At 35.6% G+C, this 27,150-nt stretch overlaps 1 protein-coding gene across 2 annotated transcripts in view; it reads right to left on the bottom strand.

Annotated features, from left to right (window-relative positions):
• NEGR1 (neuronal growth regulator 1) overlaps positions 1-27,150 on the bottom strand; it is an 872,018-nt gene that overhangs the window by 386,241 nt on the left and 458,627 nt on the right. For both annotated transcript variants that reach the window (XM_021097756.1, XM_021097757.1), the window contains exon 3: positions 363-488. In XM_021097756.1, the coding sequence (XP_020953415.1) occupies positions 363-488 (126 nt within the window). The remainder of the gene's footprint in view (positions 1-362; positions 489-27,150) is intronic.

Here is a 27,150-nt window from a genome sequence, read left to right as displayed (position 1 = left end):
TCATGCTGGCCTATTAACATGTGAATGCCGATTGAATAAAAGCTTTACACATTTAAATGAAGATATTTCTCTTGTGATGTTTCCATTTGAGCCTTTTGTCTATTGATTTGTGATTATCCAGTATACAAAGTGAAAATAACCTTGGCTAGGAATCAAGAGACCTAAGTTCTACCCTGGGCTCTGAGAGAAAATGTTCATTTAACTTTTGTGAACTACATGCATTTAGGTATAACAAATAAGTATAAAAAGGCACACCCTGCCTACCTCAGAAAAGATTAAAAAATTAATTGACTTAAGTTCCAAAGGGAAGTTACGGGAGGATATTGAACAGCACGAACAACAGTGATATAGTTCTGCTTTACCTGATGGGGAGATGTGTCGCCAAGAAATGGAAGGCTCTGGTTTCCCAGTGGCCAAACAAGTAAGGGTGACATTGGTTCCTTCATTGATGGTCATATCACTTGAGATGTCATATATCTTCGGAGGAACTGAAATGGCAAAACATGCAGTGTCAGAAAAAAAATATATAAAAGTCTGTTGAACTACATATGATTAACTCCATGACAGCATGCAGTAAAACTATGGTGGTGAAATGCACTTATGGCCCATGATCATCACCTAAAAGATAGGTAGGTTCTCCAGGTCCTCAGGATTCTTGGAGTTTTTTTGTTTTTTGATTGGTTTTAATTTTATCTAATATTCAGATATGACACATTTCAGGATGATTTAAATATTTAATAACAAAAAAGTTTGAATATTGCTTAAATTAAATTTTATTATGAATACTCTGTATTAAGTAAACTAGAGTATAGCCATCCCCTCCATGTATCTTCACTCTAATGATGATTTTCCTGTTAAAGTAATAAAAGAAAGAGGGAAATCTGGAAGAAACTTAAAATAGCAGCACGGTTACACTGTATGCCGATTTAAGAGCTAAGTGAAATAAAACGTACAAAATTGGGATGTAAGATTTCAGGGTCACAAAGGCAATTTGGGCCTCAATTTTCTAATCTGCCAAATAGTAGGGCTGGGCTTTCTGAGCATTTATGTTCTAAAGTACACAAATTTTAAGGGCTGTGAAAGATGTGTTCAACGTAAGTTTTCTTGTCAGTGATGGATGGAAACTACTGGTTGAAACAGATCTCTTTACTTTGAGATTTCCTAGATCCTTTGCTATGACTTTTTGCCCTTTAAATCTCCAAGAGTGAAAGGGGAAATATCATGACGCACTTTTCTTTTGATGTATTAGACTATGGAAGCTTCTATCACAGAGCGTTTGATGAAACTAGTGATCATGGAATGAACTTTGAGAATATTGGATAGTAAAATACCTAAATTAACTTCCATGGTGAAAATGCCCGTATTCGCTCAAATACCAAATGGTATCATTTAATCCTTATAGAATATGGGTATGAATCCTGCCTCCTCTATGAGTTAGGCTGTGTTATCTCAGCCTCAGGGAAAGCTGGAGTTACTAATAGTACAAACCCCATTTTTTTTCTGCTATGAGGATTAAATATGTCAACATACATTAAAAGGCTTAGAGAAGTTCCTGGCATCATTGCTAGCTATTATTATTCAATGCCTTAAAACACATATTTGGTGTTTGAATTTAATTTCAGTACTGCTTTTTTCGTTTGCCTTAAAATTGCTCTTAAAACTTCATGATTTTGGTAGTATATGTGACTCACCTGTGCCATAAGTTTTGGTTTACAATGTAAAAATTATAGTATGTTGAAGTTACAGGTCAAAGCTAAATAAGTGGCAATTAGACACATTGATAATCCTAGAAAAACATGCTTTTTTAGTGAAATTCTCATTGCTTCATTCCTAGGGTTTCTTTATGCAAGAGATATGTTTTCACAGTTATTTAAAAAAAAAAAACAGTAACTGAAATCTATCATAAGGATAAATTAACCATCCATACTATGAATATCATCTTTGATTTCTTAATGGAAGCAAAACTCTGCTATAAGAAATCTGGGATGATTTGATTACAAATATAAACTATTCGATTATACATAACTGTTGACATGACTGAGGAAAAGGCTTATTTGTAAGTGATATACTATTGTAACTGTTTTTAAATGACATACTTTAATTGACATTTAAAACATATTATCATTAAACTCTTCAGTGAGCTCTTCTCAGGCAAATAATAGAAACAAATAAAAATCATTCCAAACAGAAGACTCTTTTTAGCTTAACTGAAACAGAACAGAAATAAAGACATTAAAATACCCTAGGAAGAAAGTAGAGAAAAATACACATGACTTACTGGTGAGTTGTAGGTTTATTTTTATTAACTCTCCAACATTAAACTAAAAATATCCCTTGTATATGTAGATATAAGTATCAGTGTGATACAGTTAACCATGAAATCTACGTGTACTTATGTATGCACATATATGTATGTACGCACACACACATACATATATACAAATACCAATATCTACTACTAAATAAAAAGTTATTTAATAGTTTCCTTCTTTACAGAGAAGATAGTAAATAAAGATCATAAAGATCATTGTAGTCTGCCTAGTTTATTAATATATGTCAAACTTGGGACAGAGTTGCATATATGTAACATAAATTACGGGGTGCCATAGGACCATACATTCTAGCCTCTAAATTAAATTACTTTGCCAATTTTATCTGATCTTAAAATGGTTTCATCTTTACACATTTACTTATATTTAAAGTGGTAATCATGAGTGATAAACTAATATCAAGCACAATATTTGATTTTGCAGACAAACAGCCAAGTCCCTTAGCAATAAATCTAGATTTGACATTTAACCATGGGAACGTCTATGGTAGGGGAAGACTGTTGAATTCCAGGTGTGACATGTCATCTCAGTCATTGCAATCACCTGCTGGCACCCCATAATTCAAGATATGCTACAGGAAAGAAACATCTGGAAAGAGAATGTCAGAAAGGGAAAATCCCTCTGGCAAGGCTCTTCTCCCCAGAATGCATCACCTGTTGGCAGCAGATGTTGTGTGTATGTAGAGAGGGCCAATGAAATCCTTCACATGCACTGTAGCTTGTGGAGGCAACAGCAGGCATTGCTTTGCTAAATATCCAGTCATTGCATATTCAGTTCAAGATAAAACTTTTACTGAATATTCATGGAGGGAATAATTCTGAACTCACAGGAAATGCAAACATTTCAAAGCATAATCCTTGACCTCGAGGAACTTAAAATTGAAAGAGGGAGGCAAATAGGTAAGAAACTAAGAGAACACAAATATTTTCACATTTCCTTCCCTATTTTACCCGAGTAACAGATGTCTGATAAAAATAAACTTACAACATTGAAGTATGCCCTCAAATCATCAGGGATTAACTTTGCATTCATTTCTTTTAAAGCAAACCACGAAGGATAGTTTATGCAGCAAGTTACCCACTATAGTGCTATTTATAACAGAGAACTATTAATAATCTCAATGTAAGACAACACAAATGGAGATATTGTTAGTTCTGCCTTTAGAATAAGATGTGGTATGAAGGTGTTTGGGATGATTGTGGGGAACATTAAGCTAAGATATAAAGGAAGAGAAAAGTGATGCTTCTACCCTGGGTGGCAGGAGCAGGGAAGAATGGTAATGTCTTAGGCATCTTAAGACCATCTGGTTCTGGATTACAGTTTGTGTATAAATGATGCATGCACACAGGTGGGAAGAACTCTACTGAATTTTCTGAATGACAAGGCAGTGCATCTTATAGTATGACCAATATTCTATGTGCTTGCATAGAAAAACAATAAAATGAGGAGTTAAAATAACTTACTATTCTAGATGTCTGTTCCTTTTCTATATACCACATTTCAAACTCCTTCAATCTCTTTATTGATTAATTTGACTTAAAAATAAATTGTTTAAAAGGAAGTAAATGTGTTCAATCAATTCAACAACTTTTAAGTCATTAAATAACTATACATTTTAATGATGATTTTGGACTGCTTTGTACATTATTCAAGTACTTATGACCTAGAACAGATTAAGAAAGGGATATGTTATTCATCTAAATGTATAGTTGTTTAATTCACAGGAAATAATTATTATAACATTATCATCATTATGACAGCATAAAAAAAAATGAAAGGTAAAAGTTCTAGATTTCATACTAAATCACAGAATATCTCTTTCCTAACAGGACCCAAATTGAGGATACATACAACTTTACACCTGTGTTCATAATTAATTCTTGCTCATCGCTAGTTAGAGAGACTGATGAACACTGGGAACTTTCTAACCAACAGGGTTGGGAGTGAATTTTTTTTTTAAATTCCCATATACATTTAAAGGAATCACTCTTGGGCCTTCAAATGAGTAACCTACTATGCCTTTAATTATCCAGAGGACTCAAATTCAACTCCTCTTTAGCATCTTGTCCTCAGCTCCTCTTGGGTGACATCATGGTGAGGGGATGATGCATATTTAAATGTATTTATAGATTTAGATTACCTAAAGGAAATTCAAATCTCTTGCTGGTTTCACTTTTACAAGAAAGTACGCAACCTGATTCAACTGCCTTCTCCCTTTTGAGCCATCTATCGTGGTGTCCTCAGACAAGGTATACCACATTTTCAGTAAGGAAAATCTTAGAATACATAATCTAACCAAATGCTAATGATCTTCATACAGCTAGCTATTTGAGATAATCCCCTACCGTTTGCACTAGATGTGCAATTGAGTTTGTGACTGTCTTCATGGTTGCCTTTTTTTTTTTTAACTGTATACATAATTTCTGAAATATATAAATAAAATAAGTTTTTTTGTTTATTTAAAGAGCAGTCTTCACAGGTTAGTAACTTAAATTCCTTCCAACAATTCATCTCATAGTCTCAGAACAGAACCATTAAAAATTTGAGATGTTGACATAAGTGTGACAAATTTGTACAACACAGGAATATGAGCACATTGTTTTATTTTATATTAAAAGTCCATGCAGGGACGGTGACAAGATGCTGGTCTGAAGCAGTCAGAGCTGAGGGCCTTGGCAGTGTCCTCATGCTCCGGCCCTGCTCTGGTGCACAATGGAGGCCAAATGGAAATTTTTTTTTAAAGTCTGTGCAGATGGTTTTCAGAAATAATAGATAAAATTTCTGAGTCCACACACATACGAAATTGCATGAGAAGTGAAGTTGGGTCACATACAACACTGAAAATCCTTAGAGGATGTATTTGATGGCTATCTTCACTGTAAATAAATACAATACATGGACTGTTTGATCTGGAAAGTTGCCTTGGTTCACTAGAATCTATTAAATGCCCCATCAAATTCTTAAGTTGTTAGAGTCTGTGAAAGGCCACAGTACATACAAATCCATTCAGGGGGCTTCTTTAGGTTGCCAGGGCTAAAAGGTAGATGGAGTATATATTTAATTCGGCCCACGAACACTCATAGATTATTGAAAAAACATCAGTTGAATAATTATCATAAGCACAATATTCTGGGTACAAAAAATTACCTGCTTCCTTAGGGTGTAAAAATCACATCAGTGTTTTATAAGCAAGGGTACAGTCTTCCCATTCAGTATCTAGGCTATAGGCTCATTACTAAAAAAACCTTTAAAGGCGTTAATACATCTAATTGAATTATGGACACAATCTCTAGTCCTGTCTCCCAAACATGTTCACTATGTCAAACAAGAAATAAAAACACTAGTGACTCCATCTCTTTGATGTCCTGCTTGACTCACCTCTCCCATTGTGACTTTTGCCACCTCAAAAATTTACCACAAAGAAAAACTGAAATGTGAAGTGCTGATGGAACGTTAAAAGGTTAAATTTCATCTCAAAGTGTTATGTCCCTGATGACTTTGACCATCGTAAAGCAAGACAGAGTTCTCTGGGTATACGTCCTGTGGAAATAAGCATTTGCACCCACAACACTGTCCCTTCTCACACACCCTCCTCTGGCAGTCTCTTCCTTTTAGTATTCTTTGCAATCTGTCACTGTCATTGGTATTTATTCCCTTACCTGTTTATTGCCTATCTTATCTTTATAAAACATAAGAAAAGGCCTTGGGTAGGAACCTTGTTTACTTTATTCAACGACTTATTACAAGCACCTAGAAAAGAGCCTGACACATATGGAATATTCAATAATAGTTGTTTTATTGTTTTTTTATGTGCTAAGATAATATTTCTTTGGCTTCATAATGATGATCTCCCATAGATTTCATACCACTGCAAGGATGATAAAATAGAAATTTTGAGAATATAGTGAAACTGTAATTATGAGGCCAAGGGTCCTACACGACTTTTTTCAAGGATTCCACAAGACTAGGGATTCAATATTCTTTGAACTTATTTAAAAGGATGATATTTCCTTAGTGCATTGCCTACTATAGTTTTTGCCATGCAAACCCACAGAAATAATAGGACAATAATCATAAATGTATTTTTAACAGAATGGGCTATCACATCTTGGGCAAGATGGTGTATGTTGGATTGAGTATTTTTTTTTTTTTCTTGAGAAGCTATGTAAATTTAGGGTCAAAAGTGTTTGACTCTAAGCGTGTGTACATATTATTTCTGCTTTTTTTTCCCCCTCTCCATAGACTTGGAGTCTGGCTTAGTTCGAATAAACTATATCTCTGAAGATTTTCCAAACTGCTTGAGTCAACAAGCTAGACAAAACTATAAATCTTCAGAGACTTGGCTTTTTCTGCACTCCCATATCTGGTAATGGCTGGCAATATCAAAAGAACAGTCTTCCTTTCCCTAGGCTGGCACTCCCCTTTTCAGTCTTGGCCAGCCCCCAGAAAGTGAAAGCGGATTTACGTTAACATAACAAACCTCCTGGAAAAGGTGCTGTTCTCAAACTGAGAGAAGAAATTGTTTTATGATTTTTTTTTCCCCCTAAATTGGCTTGCTTGTGGGTGCTTGATGGCTTCCTGGCCTGTGTCTAACTAGCAACATTGTTTTCTCCAGCTCATAGACTATAAACTGACTTTTTATAGTTTATAACATTGCAGAGATTTCTCTGGCTTCTCCCCTCATCCCATCACTCAGATAGTGACAGGAGAAAAAAAACTGCTAAGTGTGGCTTTTAAGTGCAAACTTACCATATTTGTGAGTTACCTACTGATAGAATATGCCAGAACTACTTCTGGGGGTCAAATAATATGTTTGGGGGAGAAAAAGTGTCTTTCAGACTTCATTTTAAACTTTGAATCATGTAGCTTAATTTAGTGCTTTCCTTTTTTAGAAAACCTATGTATACATTTTTCTCAATCTACCATGTCATTCAAGGGATCAAGCTATATAAAATGGCAGAGCAGGCAAGTGACCTATTTTCATCCATCCATCCATCTATCCATCTATCCACCCATCCAACAAACATTGAGCACCAATTTGATTTAGGGAGACTAATCTTAAAGAGCCCATGTCTAAAGAGTTAGAAAGACTTACCACTATTCATTATAACGTGGAATCATAAATCCTACAAAATGGATTCTGTACTGAAAAGTGTTTTGGGAACAGAGAATAGTAAATGTAACTCTGCCCTTGGGGTCAGAATTGGTCAGCATCCTAAATAAGGAATTACAAAACAGATGACATTTGAGTGGAATTTGATGGTTAAAAACAGTAATTTCCTATACCTGAAGAATCCTCAGGATAAAGTAATGAGTTTTTTTTGGTTTTTGTTTTTAAGAATCCTTGGGTGGGAGGGCATGACTCAGGAGATCCTTGACCAAAAGGTTTGGAATGTAACTGATTTACAGGACAACAGAAAGACCTCACGGTAAACCTCCCCCTCCTATTTATTTAAAATCTCCATTCTAGTTAAAAGAGGTCTCTCTCACAACTTTACAGCAGTTATTTGCTTTCAAATAACTATCCCTAGAAGAGATGATGGTTTAATAACTTGCATTCAGTAGAAAGGAACTATAGGCAATTTTTCTACACTGTGTTTTTTCCCTTGGGAAAATCTAGAACTGACTCATATAGCAGTGATCAAGATAAGCAGCAATGAAGAGAAGAAAGTAAGCATTTGAGAGTGATAAACCCCACAGGATATGGAGTTATGAAAAAAATCAAAGTGGAAATGGCTTCCTTCTCTTTTTCCTTTCTGTCCATCTTTGCTTGACTACCTAATACTTGGACTATATCAAGTGGGATGAAAGAAAACAATAATCCTTAAATTTCAAAAGAGATTTTCTTATTAAAGAAAGGCCTAGGTGTTTGCTAGGTAGATTTACAGTGGTTCTCTCTCTCTCCATGTATATATTGCAAATAAATATGATATATATGTGTACATATGTATGCACATACAATATAAGTATATATGTTATATTAAGAAGGCTTAATATATATGAGAACTAAATGTGATAAAAAATTTAAAAGGCTACTGATTTAGAAAAGCTACTAAGATTTGGTAGTTTAGTATTTATTTAATGACTTAAAAATTTTTGGTTGAAGGCAAGTTTCTCATCTGCTGAATAAACATCATTAAATCAGAAATACAACATTGTTATATAAGAATTTCAATATTTTGTACTGCAAAGGTTTTTTTTTTTTTTTTTTTTTTTTTTTTTGCTTCCTCTTCTCTAGAGGATAAAGAGCTAGCCTCTACATGTGAGTGTTAGGTATCAGAGTTCAAATCTGTGCTGTACCTCAGGCTAGCTTCAGATTCACTTTACTTGGATGGTTCAAAGATAAAATACTGCTTAAAATCAGGACCATAATAGCAGCTACCCCCTCAGGCAACAGCAGCAGGAAGGCTAGAGCACACTTTGAGCAGTGTTGTATATCACAGGGAAGCTACAATGCCTTCGTAACTCACCCTTCTCCCCATAGAAAATAGTTACAAAATACATAGGAAGAATACACAACTGAAATACCTTAGAGCACACAAATGTAGGTATCTATACCTAGGGAGGCAAATTTCTTAAGAAACCAACTCTATACCTTTAAAACCTTAGTGATGATAACATTTTATTAAGAATTAATAATGATCTTTTTCCTGGAAACAATTTGGCAGTATATATTAAGAACTTAAAAAAAAAAAAAAAAAAAATCCAACCCAATAAGCCAATGATTTCCCTTCCAGGAATTTATCTTAAGGAAAGCAGGTACCTCCTTCCAGTATAGTCACTATTCCCATAAACCCAGTGACCAGATACACTGTTCTGTTTGAAAACATGCCAGCAAATGCCCTCTAAAATGGCCCGGGTGAACTTTTCTTGCCTCATCTTTGGCAGTGAACTATTCTTCACATAAACCAGAGGAAACAGCCCAACTGTGTCATGCTAGAACTCAGCTGCTTTCTTTGCAAACATTTCCCATAGCTAAAAGCTTGCTTTGGCATTTTTTGAAACACAAGAGAGTCCAAATGTCTACCCTTGGACTCATAGAATTATATTGTAGCACCTGGCTCCGGATTTCGTGAGGTTAAGCTGGTTCTGATTCAATATGAGTTCTCCTTGTAAAGCTCAGGTTTCCATAACTGTATTTTAGCAGATTTTTATATCTAAAGCTTGCTATGCTGTTTTCCACATTTGCAGAGAAGATGTGTCATTTCAGAGAAATAAGAAAAATAATGATTTTTCTGAAGTACTCTGGTTTCTTTTTTGTTTGGACATGATATGTATTTTCCTAATTATGAAGTACACACTTATTGAAAAGAATGTGGAAAACATATGAAGAATGAGGAAGAAAAAACCCAAAACACCTACTAGGTTGACACATCTTAAAACTGCCTTTTGGTAGGTCAAAAACAAATGTGTGCATATACACTGGAGAACAGCAATCGAAAGGCAGCTACCACTGATATTTCCATTTAGAAATGGAAGTCCAGGTTTGACAGATTTTTAGATATGAAATATTCTATTTTTTTGAACAAATTCACCAAAATAATTGTGGATTTACCCTAGCACCAACTCAAATGGCACCATTTTGCAAATTCAAAAAATTTTTCAGCTGACTGAAGATAATCATCCCATGTTGGAAAATTGTCATAATGTAGATATCTATAGGAACTATGAAAGGTTTATGTGTGTACAAAATCCTCACCAACCACTGCAAGCCTTCTGTGATCTGGATACAGTCATGGAAACACAACTTGCCATCTCTGCCTTATATCCTGGCAAGCCCTAGCCTATTCATTTGCCTTGAAAGACCCATTTTCATATTATATTGCTAGGCTTCTCACAAAAGCTGTGCATTATCACACTAATGTGTAAGTTGCTCACCTGTCATGGAATAACCATGATGACATCTCCAGAGTGATTAGAGTTCTGCCTTAGGAAGTATTCTGAGAACAGATCTCATTCAGAAATTTAAATAATAGAACTATGACTCATATTAATATTCTGTTTCCCCCTCAAATTCTACATTTTAAAATCATCATGTTTTTTTATCTGCTTTCTCAAAGAGAATACTTTATTTATACTTTGTAAATCTAACAACCAAATGTTATTGTGCAACTATATGCCAAGAGATCTCAGTGTAGTCCTATGGCTACATGCACAGATTCTCCCTAAAATTGAGTTAAAAGGTAATTTGCTATGTTGCTGGCCCCTAGATCATTAGTCACAGTGGCCTAAGTGCATTCTCTTATAATTCAATATTAAAGAAATTGCTTTTATGGCATTAACTATATTATATTCAAAATTGTATAAATTATTGAAATACTATGCCTACTGCCAAGATATAAGACAGTTCACATGGAAAAAGTTCCATTTTAAATTATTCATTGGAAAAAAGTCAGTCTCTTGCCAGAAACTGTTTTATACTAGGGCTAGCTTTTGGGACTTACATTTAAATATGAATCACAAGAACTCTGGAAATTTCAGATACTCATAATTCTCCTGGCTTTGAATAAGAGTTTATCTCTTTAACTCATTCATTTCCATCAAGTGGATTAAATACTATCAATTGTCTTGTATCTAGGTGCTATTCTGGTGAGCATTTTCATTAGTAGGTAAAGTCGTTAGATACGTGATTCCTTATAAGCCATGAAAAAATATCAAAAATCATATAAAATACTAAAATTTAGTGACATAGTTTCAGTATTTTTGAGTAGAATATAGAAACTATATAACCAATGAGTTATGTACATATATTACATAAACATATGCACATACAAAAGTTATATGTATGTGTATATTATGAATATATACATATATATGTTTGTAATATAGTTGATATATATTAGATTGGATATGTGTGTATGTGTATTGTATGATATAATTATGTGTCTTTGCTAATGCTGGGATATGGTAGTAAAGGGGCAAATCTAATTATAGGAAAGCTAACCTCAAAGGGTCACATAATTATGTTACAAAGTACGCATACACAAATATACACCCACATATCCAATCTATGTATATTTTTCCTACATATTTCTAAAGAATTCATATAAATGGAGGAACTATTTTGTATTGATTTTTTAGTACTTTGTCGGATCAGAGTTAGTTCACAGTAAGTGCTCAGAAGGTGTTGAATAATAATGTTTTTGTCGGTTCTAAATGTTCCTTATTAGGAGATTATAGACTTCCTTCTGCATATTAATTACAACATTCTGAGGAACAGAAATATTTAAACACTTTTCCCATTTGAATGAAAAACCATTGAAAGTAAACTACTCCCTGGAGTGTTAAGTAAGGAACTTTGGTTTATTTTAGCTTCTCCAAGTACTAGATGCATAGCATGTCTGCAGAGCCCAGTTGAGAGTATTATGTAATTTTATTTTGATTTTCTAGATATCATATTTTTAAGGATTTGAAAATGCAGCTAAGACTAAAAAGTGTCTTCTCTTCAGCATGTGTTGTCTGTAACTACCTCTCTACCTGCTGGACTTTTTGGTTAGAATGCTCCAGTCTCGTCACTTGACAAATCCTCCAAAAAATAAGCTAAATCCTCTTTTCTTTCAGCATTTGGAAAACTCAATCTACCCCCTAAGCATTACCTCTATTGTTCTTTATTTTTCTTATACTTCTCTTAACCATTTATCTTTTTTTTTCCACGACTACTACTATACTGAAAGAGCAGAAGGCATATCTAAATTTTTGATTTGAAGATTGAGATGAATGAAAGGCAAGGTTTAGCCATGTCAAAATAATCAAATTAACCTTTTGGATAGGTTAACTAGCTTAGTAGATAAGGGAATTCTATGAACATATTGAGTGTATGTAGATCTCTAGAGTCTTTTGACAGTTGTTAGGGAGAGTTTAACAATAGAATGGGGAGTGTGGACAAAGAGACACACAGCCAGGAAGAATCCTATCTGCTTGTCATTACAACCAGTGTTGATGGGTAGATTCACATAAGACAGAAGGGAGAATGGTAGAGGAAAGCCAGAGGGATCTGTGTCTGGCTCTCTCCTTTCTGCAATTTTAAACGTCTTGGATGAAACTCTTGGAGACATGTTTATTGATAAAACAATATGAAGGGTCATATGTTCAGTAATCGTCACTACAATTTAAGATTGACACAATTAGAAGTCTGTCAGAATAGTAAAGTGCCCAGACACAATGCCATGTAAAGACATAATTGAAGGGGCTGGGATGTTTACATAAAGATAAGGAATGGAAAGAAGGAAATTTTTTGAATTAATTTGTGGATGTATTTGTTGTTCTAGTAGACAGAGTAATGGTAGATTTCAGGTCATTACAGTGAAGTTCCTAAACAAGAGTGTCCTCCCAATCAAGGAGGTTATTTATGAGAATGTGAGCTCCCTGTCATCAAAAGAGTCTCAGACATGAAAAATCAGTAGGATTAGACAAGGGTTTACTACATTGGGTGAGTGCTTGGGTCAAATATGTTCATAGAGATTTTCAACTGCTGTGTTCTTTGGCTCTTTGCTGCACTGTACGTGTGTACATGAAGAAGCAAATCCAAGTAAAATACCATGAACATGCTAAAAGGTCTGGGTAAATGGGTATTTACTATGTTTCCTCTGAGTGCTTAAAACTTAATAGGACAAAATAAGTTCTTATTGAATTCCAGGAATGCAAAGAATAGTTGAATGATACCTTCGTAGGTGGAAAAAAAAGACTATTCTCTGCTATCTGAAAACTCCACTGATTGATCTTACATTTGTCTTTCCCATGATAATATGAATATTACATCAAGTGTTTATACCTAAGCAAATATTTATGAGTTTGTGTACATTATAGTAGTCACACTGTATGCATCCAGATCAATGTGTTAGTGTAAACAGACGGAAATATGCTTCTCAGTTGATGAAAAACATAAGAGCCCTTCTCATCCTGTTTCACCAAACACCTAAACTCAAACACTTTCTGTCCTAGTTTCTCTTTTTTTCCACATTTCTTTCTTTTTCTTTTTTTTGTCCTTTTAGGGCCACACCATAGTATATGGAAGTTCCCAGGCTAGGGGTCAAATCAGAGCTGTAGCCACTGGCTGGTGCCACAGCCACAGCAATGGCAGATCCTTAACCCCCTGGGCGAGGCCAAGGATTGAACCTGCATCCTCATGGATACCAGTCAGGTTCCTTAGCAGTGAGCCATAACAGAAATCCTCCACATTTATTTCTTTTCTTTTTTTTGTTTTGTTTGTTTGTTTGTTTGTTTGTTTTCTGTCTTGTTGTTGTTGTTGCTATTTCTTGGGCCGCTCCCGTGGCATATGGAGGTTCCCAGGCTAGGGGTCGAATCGGAGCTGTAGCCACCAGCCTACGCCAGAGCCACAGCAATGCGGGATCCGAGCCGCGTCTGCAACCTACATCACAGCTCACGGCAATGCCGGATCGTTAACCCACTGAGCAAGGGCAGGGACCGAACCCGCAACCTCATGGTTCCTAGTCGGATTCGTTAACCACTGCGCCACGACGGGAACTCCCTCCACATTTATTTCTGAATTGCTTTTTCTCCAGAGATGGGGTGACCACCTGCCTTTCAAACATATTGCAAAAACAGCAGTGATTATGGTTGATTTTTGCTAGTCAGTTATTTTATTGAAGAACACCTGTACCAAATGACAGCAGAGTCACCAGATGATGAGAAGATTTATTATGTATATAATATTGTGCTTTTGGTAGGGAGTCAGCAGAATTGTGTTATGACTGTAATATCAAACTGTTTCTATCAGGCTAGAGCTGTAACATTCAAATGGTACCTTAGGTACTGAGTTGTGTGCTTGCTATGGAATGGTACTCTTTAAAAAAAAAGATTAAGCAAAATGTATAATAGAAAAAGCAAACTGTTTTAGTAGAGACATATATCTGTTCCTTTCTGGGTGTAGCAAGGCTGCTAATTGATCAGATTTATTTCCTCTTCTTAGCACATGATTAGATTTTGTTTCCTAGAATCCTTTGCAGTTGCTTATGACTAAATTTTAAACAATGCAATGTGAGCAGAAGAGATAGGTGCCACTTCTAGGCTTGCCCCTGCCCCAAATTCCCATGGGTGATCCTCCATGTTATTTCCCCCTGCACATAGCCTTAAAAATTGGAAATTACATATTGAATATGACAGAAATACAGGATAGAGGGGAACAAGTTTTTAGAGAATGTAGCCTGCCTATAAGGAATAACTGATTGGGCTGTGCTATTAGTATAATAAATAAATAAATAATATGCCCAGACAGTTTTATAGAAAAGATCTACCAATATCTAAGGAACTCTCATCTTTGTGTTTTATAACTCACTCAAAGAACTATTAAACAAATAAAATGTAAGGAAATGATTATTATCTTATAAGCCTATATATGAAAATAAAAGGAAGAAAACATTGCTAATTCATTTTATGAAATTGATGTCATGTGGTATTAAACATGGACAAGAACTGTACAAGAAAGGTAGTTTCACTTAGAACACAGAACATTTTAAATTATAGTACTCAATCCACCAAGCAAATATAGCCATGTTATTTTTAAAAGGATGCTTTGTTACAAGACTGAAGATACTGTTCAACAGTTAATATTAACTTAATACTCCACAGAAACAGACTGAAGGAGAAATATATGATTATGTAAATAGGGATAGAGAACAAATTATATAAGAAAAATGCTATAATTTACAGCAAAAAAGTTACAAACTAGGAATAGTAAATTCCTTTTATAAATAATGTGACTAAAAGGATCTATCAAAAATTCATAATGGGCATTATCTTTAATTGTGAAATGTTGCAAACATATTTCATTAAAACTGAAATAAGGTAAGGAAGCCCACTTTTACTGCTTCTATTTTACATGGTACTGGAATTCCTAGCCAGTTCAGTAAGTGTAGGAAATAAGCCAGACATGTAAGAATTGGAAACAAAGGTCCAAAAGAGTCATTGATCACAGATAACATAATTGTCTTTGTAGAATATTCAAAAGAAGTTATGGATTATTTAAATCAATAAAATTGATGAGAATTCAGTTAGACTACAAAAAAGATGTTAACTTTTCCTAAAATAAATCTACAAATTTGATACAAATTACATTAAAATTTCCACTTTTATACACAGAATTCAATAAGATTAACCTAGTGTTAATATTGAAGGGTAAAGGATAAAAAGTAGCCAAGACAAACTTGATTAAGAAAAATAAAGAGAGGAACTTATCCTATCATACTCTTAGGACAAATTATAAAACTCTGTACTAAAAATACAGACCAGAATGAAGTTGATACAAACAAAATATATAACATGCACAGAACACACATAGTAGTTTTGGATATGATAATGGAATGGTCAGGATAAAAGAACATACCATTTAACCAATGGTGCTAGGACAATGGATGCATTAAGAGAGAAAGTAGATTCTGACCTCACATTATGCACAGAATATGGACATATATTAAAAGCTTAGATATTAAGATCAAATAATTTAAATGTTTAAAAAATACAGAATAACTTTATAATATGGAAGTTGGAAATGAGTGAGATAAAACACACACGAGAATGAAAATGATCAATAAATGTAACTACATTCAATTAAAAATATTTATGCATATGTGAGCTATCATAAAAACTTTAAGTGAAACCACAGATTTGTAGGAGATATTTATAGTGAATGTAAACAAACAAAAGATAAGTAGCCTGAATACACAAACATCCTTAATAGTTCAATGAGTAGAAAAGAGACAAAAACAAAGACCAGACTAATAAAGAATATGAATAGGAAATTCATAAAAGGAAACTTGAATTGCCAATTAATTGACAAGAAATATAAATTCATTAATAGCTAGGGAAATTTAAATTAAAATAAAACAATTTCAAATCATAATATTGGTAAGCTTTAAAAACTAGAAAATTCCAAGATGATGAGTGTCAGAAAATAAAATACACAATGATGAAATCAGTATAAATCCACAAATAATTTTGAAAATAGCTACTAAAACTGAAGATGAACATATACCTCTACAGTTTCATTTCTAAGTATTTACAAACCTAGAGCCTAGCTTCTGTAAAGTATGGTTCTTCATTACCCAGGAGCTTGTTGCAAATGCAGAATCTTAGGTGCACACAGACGTGCTAGTCAAAGAGCTGAAACTTAATGAGGTCTCTAGGTAATTTATAGGTATTTAAAGTTTGAGAAGCACTGACCTAGACAAGAGTACTGGTTCTCAAAATTGGATGCACATTAGGATTACCTGGGGTGCTCTTAAAATATTCCAATGCATGGGCTCTATTCCAGAATCCTAAAAATAATATAGCTTCCCAGACGATGTCATTGTGTATCCATGGCTGAGAATCTCACATATGCATAAGCAAGTGTATCAAAGGTTATGTCATTTGAAAATGCAAAAGCCTGGATAAACCCTAAATGTCCATGGATTTATCAACTGTTAGGTTGTGTAATAGTATCCTCAACTGCAGATAAAATATTTTAATAAAGTCTTATGTGTATCAATATCGACTAACTCTAAAAAAAGTAATATGTTGAGTGCAAAAGACCACTGGTGGTGAAAGCATAGGCAAATAGATTGACTGAACAGAATAGAATAACTAGAAGAAGACCTGTATAAATATATTTAACTGATCTCTGACAAAGAAGCAAAGGCAATTCAATGGAGCAAAGACAGACTAAAAAAAATTATGCTAGAATAACTGGAAAGCAGCAGGCAAAAAATGAATCTAAACAAAGACCTTACACACTTCACAAAAATTAATTCAAAGCATTTGTAAACCTAATTGTAAAATGTAAAACAATAAAAGCCCTAGAAGATAACAAAAGAGAAAACCTACGTGACCTTGGTTATGGCAATGACTTTTTAGATACAACAACAAAGGCATGATCCATGAAGGAAACAATTGATAAACTGGACTTTCTTAAAATTAAAAATGTCTGCCTTGAAAAATATATGTCAAGAGAACCGGAATACCTGACACAGACTGCAAGAAAATATTTACAAATCATATATCTGATAAAAGAATGTTATACAAAATATACAAAGAATTCTTAAAACTCAACAATAATAAAATAAGCAATCCAGTTTAAAAAATGGGCCAAAGACTTTAACAGACACCTCACCAAAGAAGTTATAAAGATAGTAAATAAGGATATGAAAAGATGTCCCACATTGTATGTCATTATATATCAGGGAAATGCAAATTAAAATGATAATAAAGTATCATTACATACCTATTAGAATGGTCAAAATCTGGATCACTGACAACATCAAATACTAGAGAATATATGAAGCAAAAGGAATTTTCATACGTTGCTGATGGAAATGCAAAATGATGCAGCCATTATGGAAGGTAGTTGGTATTTTTTTTTTTTTTCTGAAACTAAACATACTCAGAATTTGTCAGTTGTGCTCCTTGATATTTACCCAAAGGAGTAGAAGAATAGGTCCATACAAAACCCGCACCTGAATGTTTACAGTAGCTTGATTCATAATCACCAAAACTTGGAAGCAACCAAAGCGTTCTTCAGGAGGTAAACGGATAAATAAACTGTAGTACTTCCAGATAATGGAAGTATTATTTAGTGCTTAAAAGAAATGAGCTATCAAGCCACAAAAAGACCTGGAGGACACTTAAATGCATATTACTAAGTGAAAGAAGCAAATCTGAAAAGGCTACACATTGTGAGTTCTCCTATATAATACTTTAGAAAAGACAGAAATATGGAGACAGTAAAGAGATAAAACTTCACCACGAGTTAAGAGGGTTGGAAGAGGGAAGACTAGGCAGAGCACAGAGGATTTGGGGACAGTGAAAATATTCTGATATTATAATGATGTATATAGGCCATTATACGTTTTTCCAAACCCATAGACCAAACAACACTGAGTGAACCGTAATGGCAACCATGGACTTTGACTGAATATGATGTGTGAATGTATGTTCATCAGTTGTGATAAATGTACTACTCTGTTGGGAGATGCTGGTTATGGAGGAGGCTACAAACATGCAAGGGAGATATATGGAGAATCTCTGTACCTTCCTTTCAATTTTGCTATGACCCTGAAACTGCTCTAAAAAGCCTTAATGTAAACCTTATATTTATTGATCTCATACATTTCAAAAGTAATAAATATTCAATGGGAAAAAAAGCCAGTTGGGAAAAAAATTATGCAGTATGAAATTATGATAGATATTATTTACAAAAATCCTGAAAATGCACAAAACATTCTGTAAATTATTATGGTTAAATAGAGATAATAAAATTATAAAATCATGTATAGGAAGGATACATACTAAGAACAGGTACAGCCAGGAGTTACGGAAGGGAAAGAGAAGCTGTAAATATTTAGCTTTAAATATTATTGCCATTTTATAAGTGAAGTGACACAATATAATCAAATGGTTAAATTAGTGTATTGGTATATTGGTGCTGATATATTTTAAACTATATTTTCAAATTACCAAAAAAAAATAAAAATTTAAAGCAAATGTAGATTAAATGGGTTCTTATTTCATGAGGTGGTTATGAACCTGTTAAGTGAGATTTGATGCTTGAATGAAGTAAGTTTGGGGAAGTAAATGCTATGTAGGTTATTAGCTGTTATTACTAATAAATACTGTTCTAGTGTAAATGAAACAAAAACATAATTATTAACTGTTGTTCCTAATAAATATTAAATCTATATAAAATGAAGCAAAACATTCATAAATTGCCAGTCTCATAATCGCCTCACAAATGGTGTATTTCTCCTTTATGCTCTCCCATCTTTCCGTATGTGTTCAGACTAACCTTCCTTTCTTTCCTTTTCTTTATCTTATCCTTTTCTTTGTCTTATTTATTTCTTTTATAATTTCTGGCTTATTGTTTTTTCGTATGATTTATTCATTTTCTCTGTCTCTTTCTCTTTACATTTCTCCTTTTTCTCAACTGATTATGAATGTGATGTGCAGCAATTACACAATAAATTATCACATGGTTTTAATAAAAAATTTCTAGATATCAAATGGAAAAGGTATTTGACCCAATGGAATCACAGATGTTATGATAAAATTGAAATAGTTAAAACTGAAGCAAATATATATATATTTATATACCTAATATGTATTTATATATAAAAAAACAAACATCAATGAAAAAACTTAGCTTTTATGTTGGCCTCATTTTCAGTAAATTCTATGGTGTGTGGCAGCAAACATCAGGCCAATGGATTGAGGCATAAGGAGTATTAAAAAAGATAAAATTTCCCTGGGGAGTTCCCATTGTGGCTCAGAGAAAAAGAATCTGACTAGCATCCATGAGGATGCAGGTTCCATCCCTGGCCTAACTCAGTGGGTTAAGGATCTGGTGTTGCCATGAGCTGTGGTGTAGTTCGCAGATGCGGCCCAGATTCCACACTGCTGTGGCTGTGGTGTAGGCTGGCAGCCACAGCTCCTATTCAACCCCTAGCCTGGGAACTTACATATGCCATGGGTGCAACCCTAAAAAAAACAAGAAGAAGACATAATTTCCCAAAACTATTGGGAAAGTGGAAGTCTACATCCTTTAGGAAGGAAGCAGTATTCCATTTAATAGTGTAATGTGAAAGAAAGAAGAGCTATAATTTCGACCAGAGCACTTTTGGGAATCATTTCAAAAGTCTCAGTCAGTCCCAAATAAATGGAATGCACACATAGGCCTCAGACAAGTCAACTTTTGATTATGAAAATATAGCTTTTGCAGCAATGAAGATGTTAACCTTGCTTTCCTGACTACATATTATTACAGTTCTAAATTTCAGTTGCATATGACGAGCTCAAACTCCCATCCAATCTTCTGCCCCAGGTCACCACACACACTCATACAATTTTCTACGCATGGGAATAGATGTCTTCTGTGTGTTCCCCACCCTTGCCTCAGGAGGCATTTCTGAGCCTAGCCCATATTTCAGCTGGTGCTTTAGAGTCCTATTATTTACACTTTTTGGGAGATATGGAGGGTACTTTTGCAAAGAGGATGCTCTGCCCACATATAGTATTCTTATCAACCATGTTTTTTGGGTTTTTTTTTTCTTCCTCTTTAACTTTAAAGGTCATGATAGTTAAAGTTACTGCTCTTTTTCAACTCATCCAAAAACAATTTTGATTTTGTACTTTGCATCATATTTAAACAATCTAGAAAAAGAAGTGAGATTAAAAGCCAGAGGAGAGTTTTGAAATATCTGGATGCAGTATAACCTGGGATGACGAAGTTGGTTGTTTCAACATAGTGAAAAATGGCATATAATGAGTTGGAAGAATTTTTCAAAATGCATTCCAGGGTAAAAAATATTTTGTTGATTGTAAATATTGGCAAGTTGGTAAAAACCTAACTTGCATAAGGCACTGTGCTCATTTAAACTAGGCAGATGTCATACTCCCCCATCATCTCCTAGTGAGCCAGGGACCATGAAAGTACAAAGGGACATCACAAGGGGAGGAAGTACCAAATGATAAGATATCAAATAAAGTCTGGAAGAGTGGAGGAGCACTTTTGCTTAGGGGAGAGAAGAATTTTTAAAGGCCATAGGTTTTATAGAGGGGCCTGATATAGATTATTAGGGACCAAAGAGTGTCATTTTACAAAAGGTACTTAAATTATTGGTATTCATGAAATATTTGTCAGATGGTGGAAGAAAGGATTTGTATCACTAACAAGGAAAACGGACTTCAGACAAGCCATCATTGTTTGTAGAAAGATAGATGGGATACTCAAGGAAAAGAGGAAAATATTGATTGGATATTTAGTGAAACTCTGCTTGCACTTCTTATCCATTACCTCATTTATTTCATACAGTCATGATGTGAATTAGGAATTATTGACCTAATGATTAACTATTTAAATCTGAAAATAATTATCAATTATAAATCTCAAAACACACAGATACTAAGAGGCAAGACTGGGTCTCCTTCAGTGTTTGGTATACCAAAAATGTTACTGGCTACACAAGGATCGAAGCCAGGGAGTCATGCTAATTAAGATTCGAACTTAAGATGTCCCATATGCAGTTTAAGGTTATGGACTCTGGAGTTAGGCTGCCTTGAAACCTGTTGTTCACTATCTTTTTGACATTACACAAACGATATATCCTCAGTTTCTTCTTGTAAAATAGGGATAACTATAGAATCTACACATTACTTTTGTTTTGTTTTGCTTTGGAAGAATACAAGAGATAAGGGAGTTCCTGCAGTGGCTCAGTGGTAACGAACCCAACTAGTATCCATGAGGATTCAGGCTTGTTTTTTGTTTTTTTGTTTTTGTCTTTTTGCCTTTTCTAGGGCCGCTCTGTGGCATTTGGAGGTTCCCAGGCTAGGGATCTAATTGGAGCTGTAGCTGCCAGGCTAGGCCAGAGCCACAGCAACGCGGGATCTGAGCCATGTCTGCGACCCTCACCACAGCTCATGGCAATGCCAGATCCTTAACCCACTGAGCAAGGCCAGGGATTGAACCTGCAACCTCATGGTACCTAGTCAGATTTGTTAACCTCTGAGCCATGACGGGAACTCCGAGGATTCAGGTTTGATCCCCAGCCCTGCTCAGCAGGCTAAAGGCTCTGGCGTTGCAGTGAGCTGTGGTGTAGGTTGTGGACGAGGCTCAGATCTGGTGTTGCTATGGCTGTGGTGTAGACTGGCAACTGCCAACTCCAATTTGACCCCTAGCCTGGGAACTTCTATATGCTGCATGTGCTGCCCCAAAAAGAAAAAAAAAAGAATACATGAGATAATATATGTACAGAACATTACCTGGCATGAATTGTATACTTGCATTGAATAGCTTCAGCAGTCATGTTCTGTTTTTTTTTTTTTTTTTATTTTAAAATGATTCTGAATAATATTTACATTTTTCTCAATTTATTTGTTTTTATTTCCTTCTAGTAACACTCTCTGGGCACTGACTCCTCTTCTGTGATCAGGTAGTCTGAGCCATAAACTTGGTCATAAATTTTCTATTTGTGCTGGTCAACTTTATGAAATTGCTTTAGAAAAAATAAACAGGACTTTATTGTGTTTAACCTGAATTTCTGTAGTATCCAATTATAGAGTGTTATAATATCTCCATGCAGTCTTTCATTACATATCATTCCTTGTCACAAAAAAAAAAAAAAAAGAAAGAAACTTGTGTCTTTAACATTGGTCAATCGAAGGCCAATATTAAAGGACACAAAAAGCCAAATATTCTTAACTTCCAGACCCAGGAGCTCTCTCTCCATATAAAGAAAACAGAGCACAGCTGGGTGGGAGTGAGAGCTGAAGAGAAGCCAGCCCCTTGAAGCTACGAGTGTATTTTTGATATTGCCAATAAAGTCCAGCCCATTTAGAAGGCAGAATCGGACTTGGTAAAGCAGATAGTGCCTATAGCCCAAAAATAAACAGAAACTGAAAAAAAAAACAAAAACAAGAAAAAAAAATTGTTATTTTTTTAAGAGAAAATTCATGGTGAGGAATCATCTTAAATGAGAAATAAAGATGCAAAAAGGTAATTTTTTAAAAATCAACTCCTATTAAAGTGTAAGGAAAAAAGATTATAAAAAAGAAAGATGATAAAGAAAGCTAAGACACTGGGTGGAAAATACAAAATAAAATAACATAAAAGAATAGGATGTATGATAAGTAATATTGATTGCACATTCACTATGTGCCAGACACACTTCTAAACACTTCTGCATATTAAAGAATTCCACTCTCACAATATTTATGTGAGACATTATTATTTTCATTCTGCTGATGGGAAGATGGAGGCAAGTTCATTAACTTGCTCAAATCATTTAGCAGTCTGGGAATCTAGGATTCAAACTGAGCTGATCTGACTCAAACATAATTGTTGTCTCCAAGGTTATATAGGCAGAAAAGGAAACAAAAGAGATTTATAAAACAGACCCTGAAGAGAAGAAAAGCGTATTGCACAGAGAAACCTCAGCAGCTCACAGAGCAAGAGAAGCATATTGGTACCCCGCCTGCCCTCATAATCCTTTCCTGTCGTGAGACATGTTTCTACAGTATTTTCTTAGCCTCTTTGCTGAAAACTCTTGTCCTGCTTTACTTTACCCCATCTTCCTGCTTGAAAAACAGTCGCAGTGCTGGTGAATGACTTAAGAACAAAGACCTAAAGGCATAAGTTATTCATAGGGTCAGCTGAATGAGGACTTAATGCATTGGTCTAGGCATGCTGGACCTGTGCAGACTGGCATGCCATTTGCACAGCATGATACGTCCCCTTAAGAATAAAAGAGGAGCCCCATGGTCCCAAGGGGTTTATGAGGGGCCCTTAGCAGGATATGCATTAGTAAGGAGAACCCAGGTGCAAACCTAGGCACGCAGGGTTGCTGCAGATAGGCCTGTCTGCAGAAGCACAATGGTGATTCTCTAGATGCTATGCATAGATAGCTGACACCAAACTTCCTCAAATGCTAATGATCGTTAAATGCTTAAAGGTCAGAGTAAAAGCTTAATCAGCAACCAGCTATGTGACTTTTAAAATAACTTAAAAAAAACCTATATCCTTCACCTACAACCCCTTTTTACTTGATGTAATCCTAAAAAACACAATAAAAGCTGTGTGGTTTCTTAAGGTGGTGCTCTTGGTCCCTGAGACCTTGAGTCCCCCAGTTCCCACTTTTACTTAAGATAAATGTCTCTGTGTCTTGTTTTATGTTAACTTTTTTCTTTAAGTTTCACAGCACCCGTTCTTCAGCCCCATCCTGCTGAGCTGGTCTCGGCACTTTCCAACATCATCCTTCATGAGCTTAGCCGTGGATACACTCATGACAGGGATGGAAGCACAGACATCTACCAGTGGGTCTTATTACATCTATAACCTCACTTGTAGACTGTGTACCTCTTGAGGGTAGGAGAAAAGGTCTTGCATTGATTTACATTTTTAAACACAGGCAGGATGAGTGGTATTTTGTAGTACCACAACACACTCTCATATCCTCATACTATGACTTGCAGTTAACATTAGTTGCTTTCATCCCATGTATAGTCCTCTGTGTCCTTATGCTCTGCCTTCCTCCCTGTTGACAGAGGTGTTCCTCTGTCCCTGTGCAGGCCCAGCCCTCCACTGAGTACTAAGCCCATTCTCTCCAACTACTCAAGGGAGTCATTAAGTAATCCTCCTGTCCTCTCCTACCTCAGCCTGTATTTCACCTTTATTGGATCATTTCCATGACATGGGTTGAAATTTATGCACTTTTTTTTTTAAAGGGAATTTCCATCGTGGTGTCAGCGTGATTCAACTAGTATCCATGAGGATGTGGTTTCAATCACTGGCTTTGCTAAGCGGGTTAAGGCTCTCATGTTGCCACGAGATGTGGTGGAGGTCGCAGACATGGTTTGGATCCCGCATTGCTATGGCTGTGGCATAGGCCCACGGCTGCAGCTCTAATTCAATTCAAACCCTAGCCTGCGAACTTCCATCTGCTGCAGGTATGGCCCCAAAAAGCAAAAAAAAAAAAAAAAAAAAAAAAAATCTTGAGCACCCTTCCCCCTCCAAATACTGCACCCCTTCTACAGTAAAACTCCTCAAAATTGTGTCTATATTCATGGATATGAGTATATAATATAATGAGTCTATTATACAAGGCAGCTGCCTTAATATTCTTCCTTCTTGATTTCACTCTAATTAAACTCTCAGCACCACCATTCCTCTGCAATACCTTCTCTGTCATTACCCACAACAATCCAGATATTGCTTAATCCTCCGGTCAGTCCTGATGCTTCATTTTACATGACCTATTATTCAACCTCTGACAGTTGCTCATTGTCCCTCTCTTAAAACCCTTTCCTCACTTTTTTCCCAGGATATCATGCTCTCTTGGTTTTCTCATTCACTGGTCTCTCAGCTCTGCTGGTCTTTCTTGTCTCACTGGCCTCATGATGTTAGAGATGTTAGAGCATCTCAGGGGTGAATCCTTGAACCTCTTTTGTATCTACATTTCTCCTTCAGTGAAACCACAAAATTTTGTGGTTTTAGTTACCACATCAAAAGCAGGCACCCTTCCCTAGATTATGGACACAACTCTCCAGAGTTTAATTGCAGACACAGACATAACTTCCCGCTCATCATCTTCACTGGAGTGGCTAACATACACTCAACCTGAATGTATCTAATGAGAACTCTTATTGTCTTGACCACACATTCTGTACCATCAGCTTTCCTCATCTCAGTTAATGATACTGGTGCTTCCTATTTGCTCAAACCAAAGTCCTTGAGCACACCTTAGATTCTCTCATTCTCCACATCCAATATCAACAAATCTGATTTTACCTTGAGAGCCTCCTGACTGCTCTTCCTGCTGCCATTCTTGTCCCCTACACTCAATTCTCAATGTAGCTGCCCAGAATAATCCTAATAAAATAAATTAGATGGCATTGCTATTCTGCTCTAAACATTCCAAATGTTTTCTATTTGTGGTGCACTGTCATATTACTGGTTGAAACACAGCGCTAAAGGTGATTCTAATGAGAGCTCAGAAAGAAAGAAGAGCTATTTAGAAAGTTTCTATCATCTCAGAGAATATATGTATATCATCATCTCAGAGAATATACATACATCATCATAAAGAGGATGCTAGTGGGAATGTGAACATTAAGGACACTTCTGGAATGGTCTCAGATGGAAATGAGGAACATGTTGCTGGAAACTGGAGGAGAGGCTATCCAGGGGCAAAGGACAAGGCTGAATAGTCATCTATTGCCTTGTGAAAGGAAGCATATGCAAGCTAAGAAACTGAATATATATCAGAGGAGATTTCAAAGCAAAGTGTTGAGGGTGCACCTAAGTTCTCCTTACTACTTAGAGTAAAATGTCAGAAGCTAGAGATGAACTGAAAGAGACATGTTAAGCAAAAAAGGAACCTGAAATTAAAAGATTTGGAAAAATTTGTCTACCTATCTTGAAAAAAACTGAGACAATCTGTTCTTGAGGGAACACCCACAGCATACAGGTCCAGAGAGCAAGGTTCTTCCTCCTTTTTTTCAGAGTGTGAGGCCACCTTTTGCAGAATCAGCCAGGCCATTAGGCCATCTCAAAGGGGACAAGGGAGAAGTCTAGGGCTGTGTGGGTCATGTTGCCATCCCACTGGAACCAGAGGGAAGAGCATCCAGAGGATCATTCTCAAGGCTTAAAATACACTAGATTTTCCTAACTCATTTGTAGATATGCTTGATACCTGTCACTCCTTTCTTCCCTCTGATTTCTTCTGGATTCTTTTGGAATGGGAATGCTTATGCCTGTCTCACCATTGTATTTTGAAAATGTATTACTTATCTGGTTTCACAAGTTCACAGCTGAAGAGGAATTTTGGTTCATATCTGTGGAGTTCCACCTATGCTGGATTCAGATGATATTTAGATGAGACTTTAGACTCGGAATTGATGCTGAAATGGGTTCAGATATTCAGGAAGTTGGGATGGATGAATGTATTTCACATGTGAGAAGGATATGAATTTGGGGGTGGAATAGAGGGCAGGAGGTTATGCACTGAATTCTGTCCCCACAAAATGTGTATGTTTGAAGACTTAACCTCTAATGTAACTACTTGGAGATAAGGAGATATGGTTAAGTGAGGTCAAAGGGCGGGGCTGTAATCTGATAGAACTGGTGTTCTTGTAAGAAGAGGAAGAGCTCTGTCTAGAAAGAGGTACAGAAATATTGTGCACAGAGGAAAGGCAATGTGAGCACACAGCAAGAAGGCAGGAAGAGGGCTCTCACTAGAAACCAACCCTGATGACAAATGGATCTTGGAATTCTAGCCTCCAGAATATCAGAAAACCAATGCTTGTTGTTTAAATCATCTGGTCTGTAGTATTTCACTAC

Source organism: Sus scrofa, chromosome 6 (assembly GCF_000003025.6).
Source record: "Sus scrofa isolate TJ Tabasco breed Duroc chromosome 6, Sscrofa11.1, whole genome shotgun sequence".
Taxonomy (NCBI): Eukaryota; Metazoa; Chordata; class Mammalia; order Artiodactyla; family Suidae; genus Sus; species Sus scrofa.
This window is presented reverse-complemented; position numbering and strand designations above follow the sequence as displayed.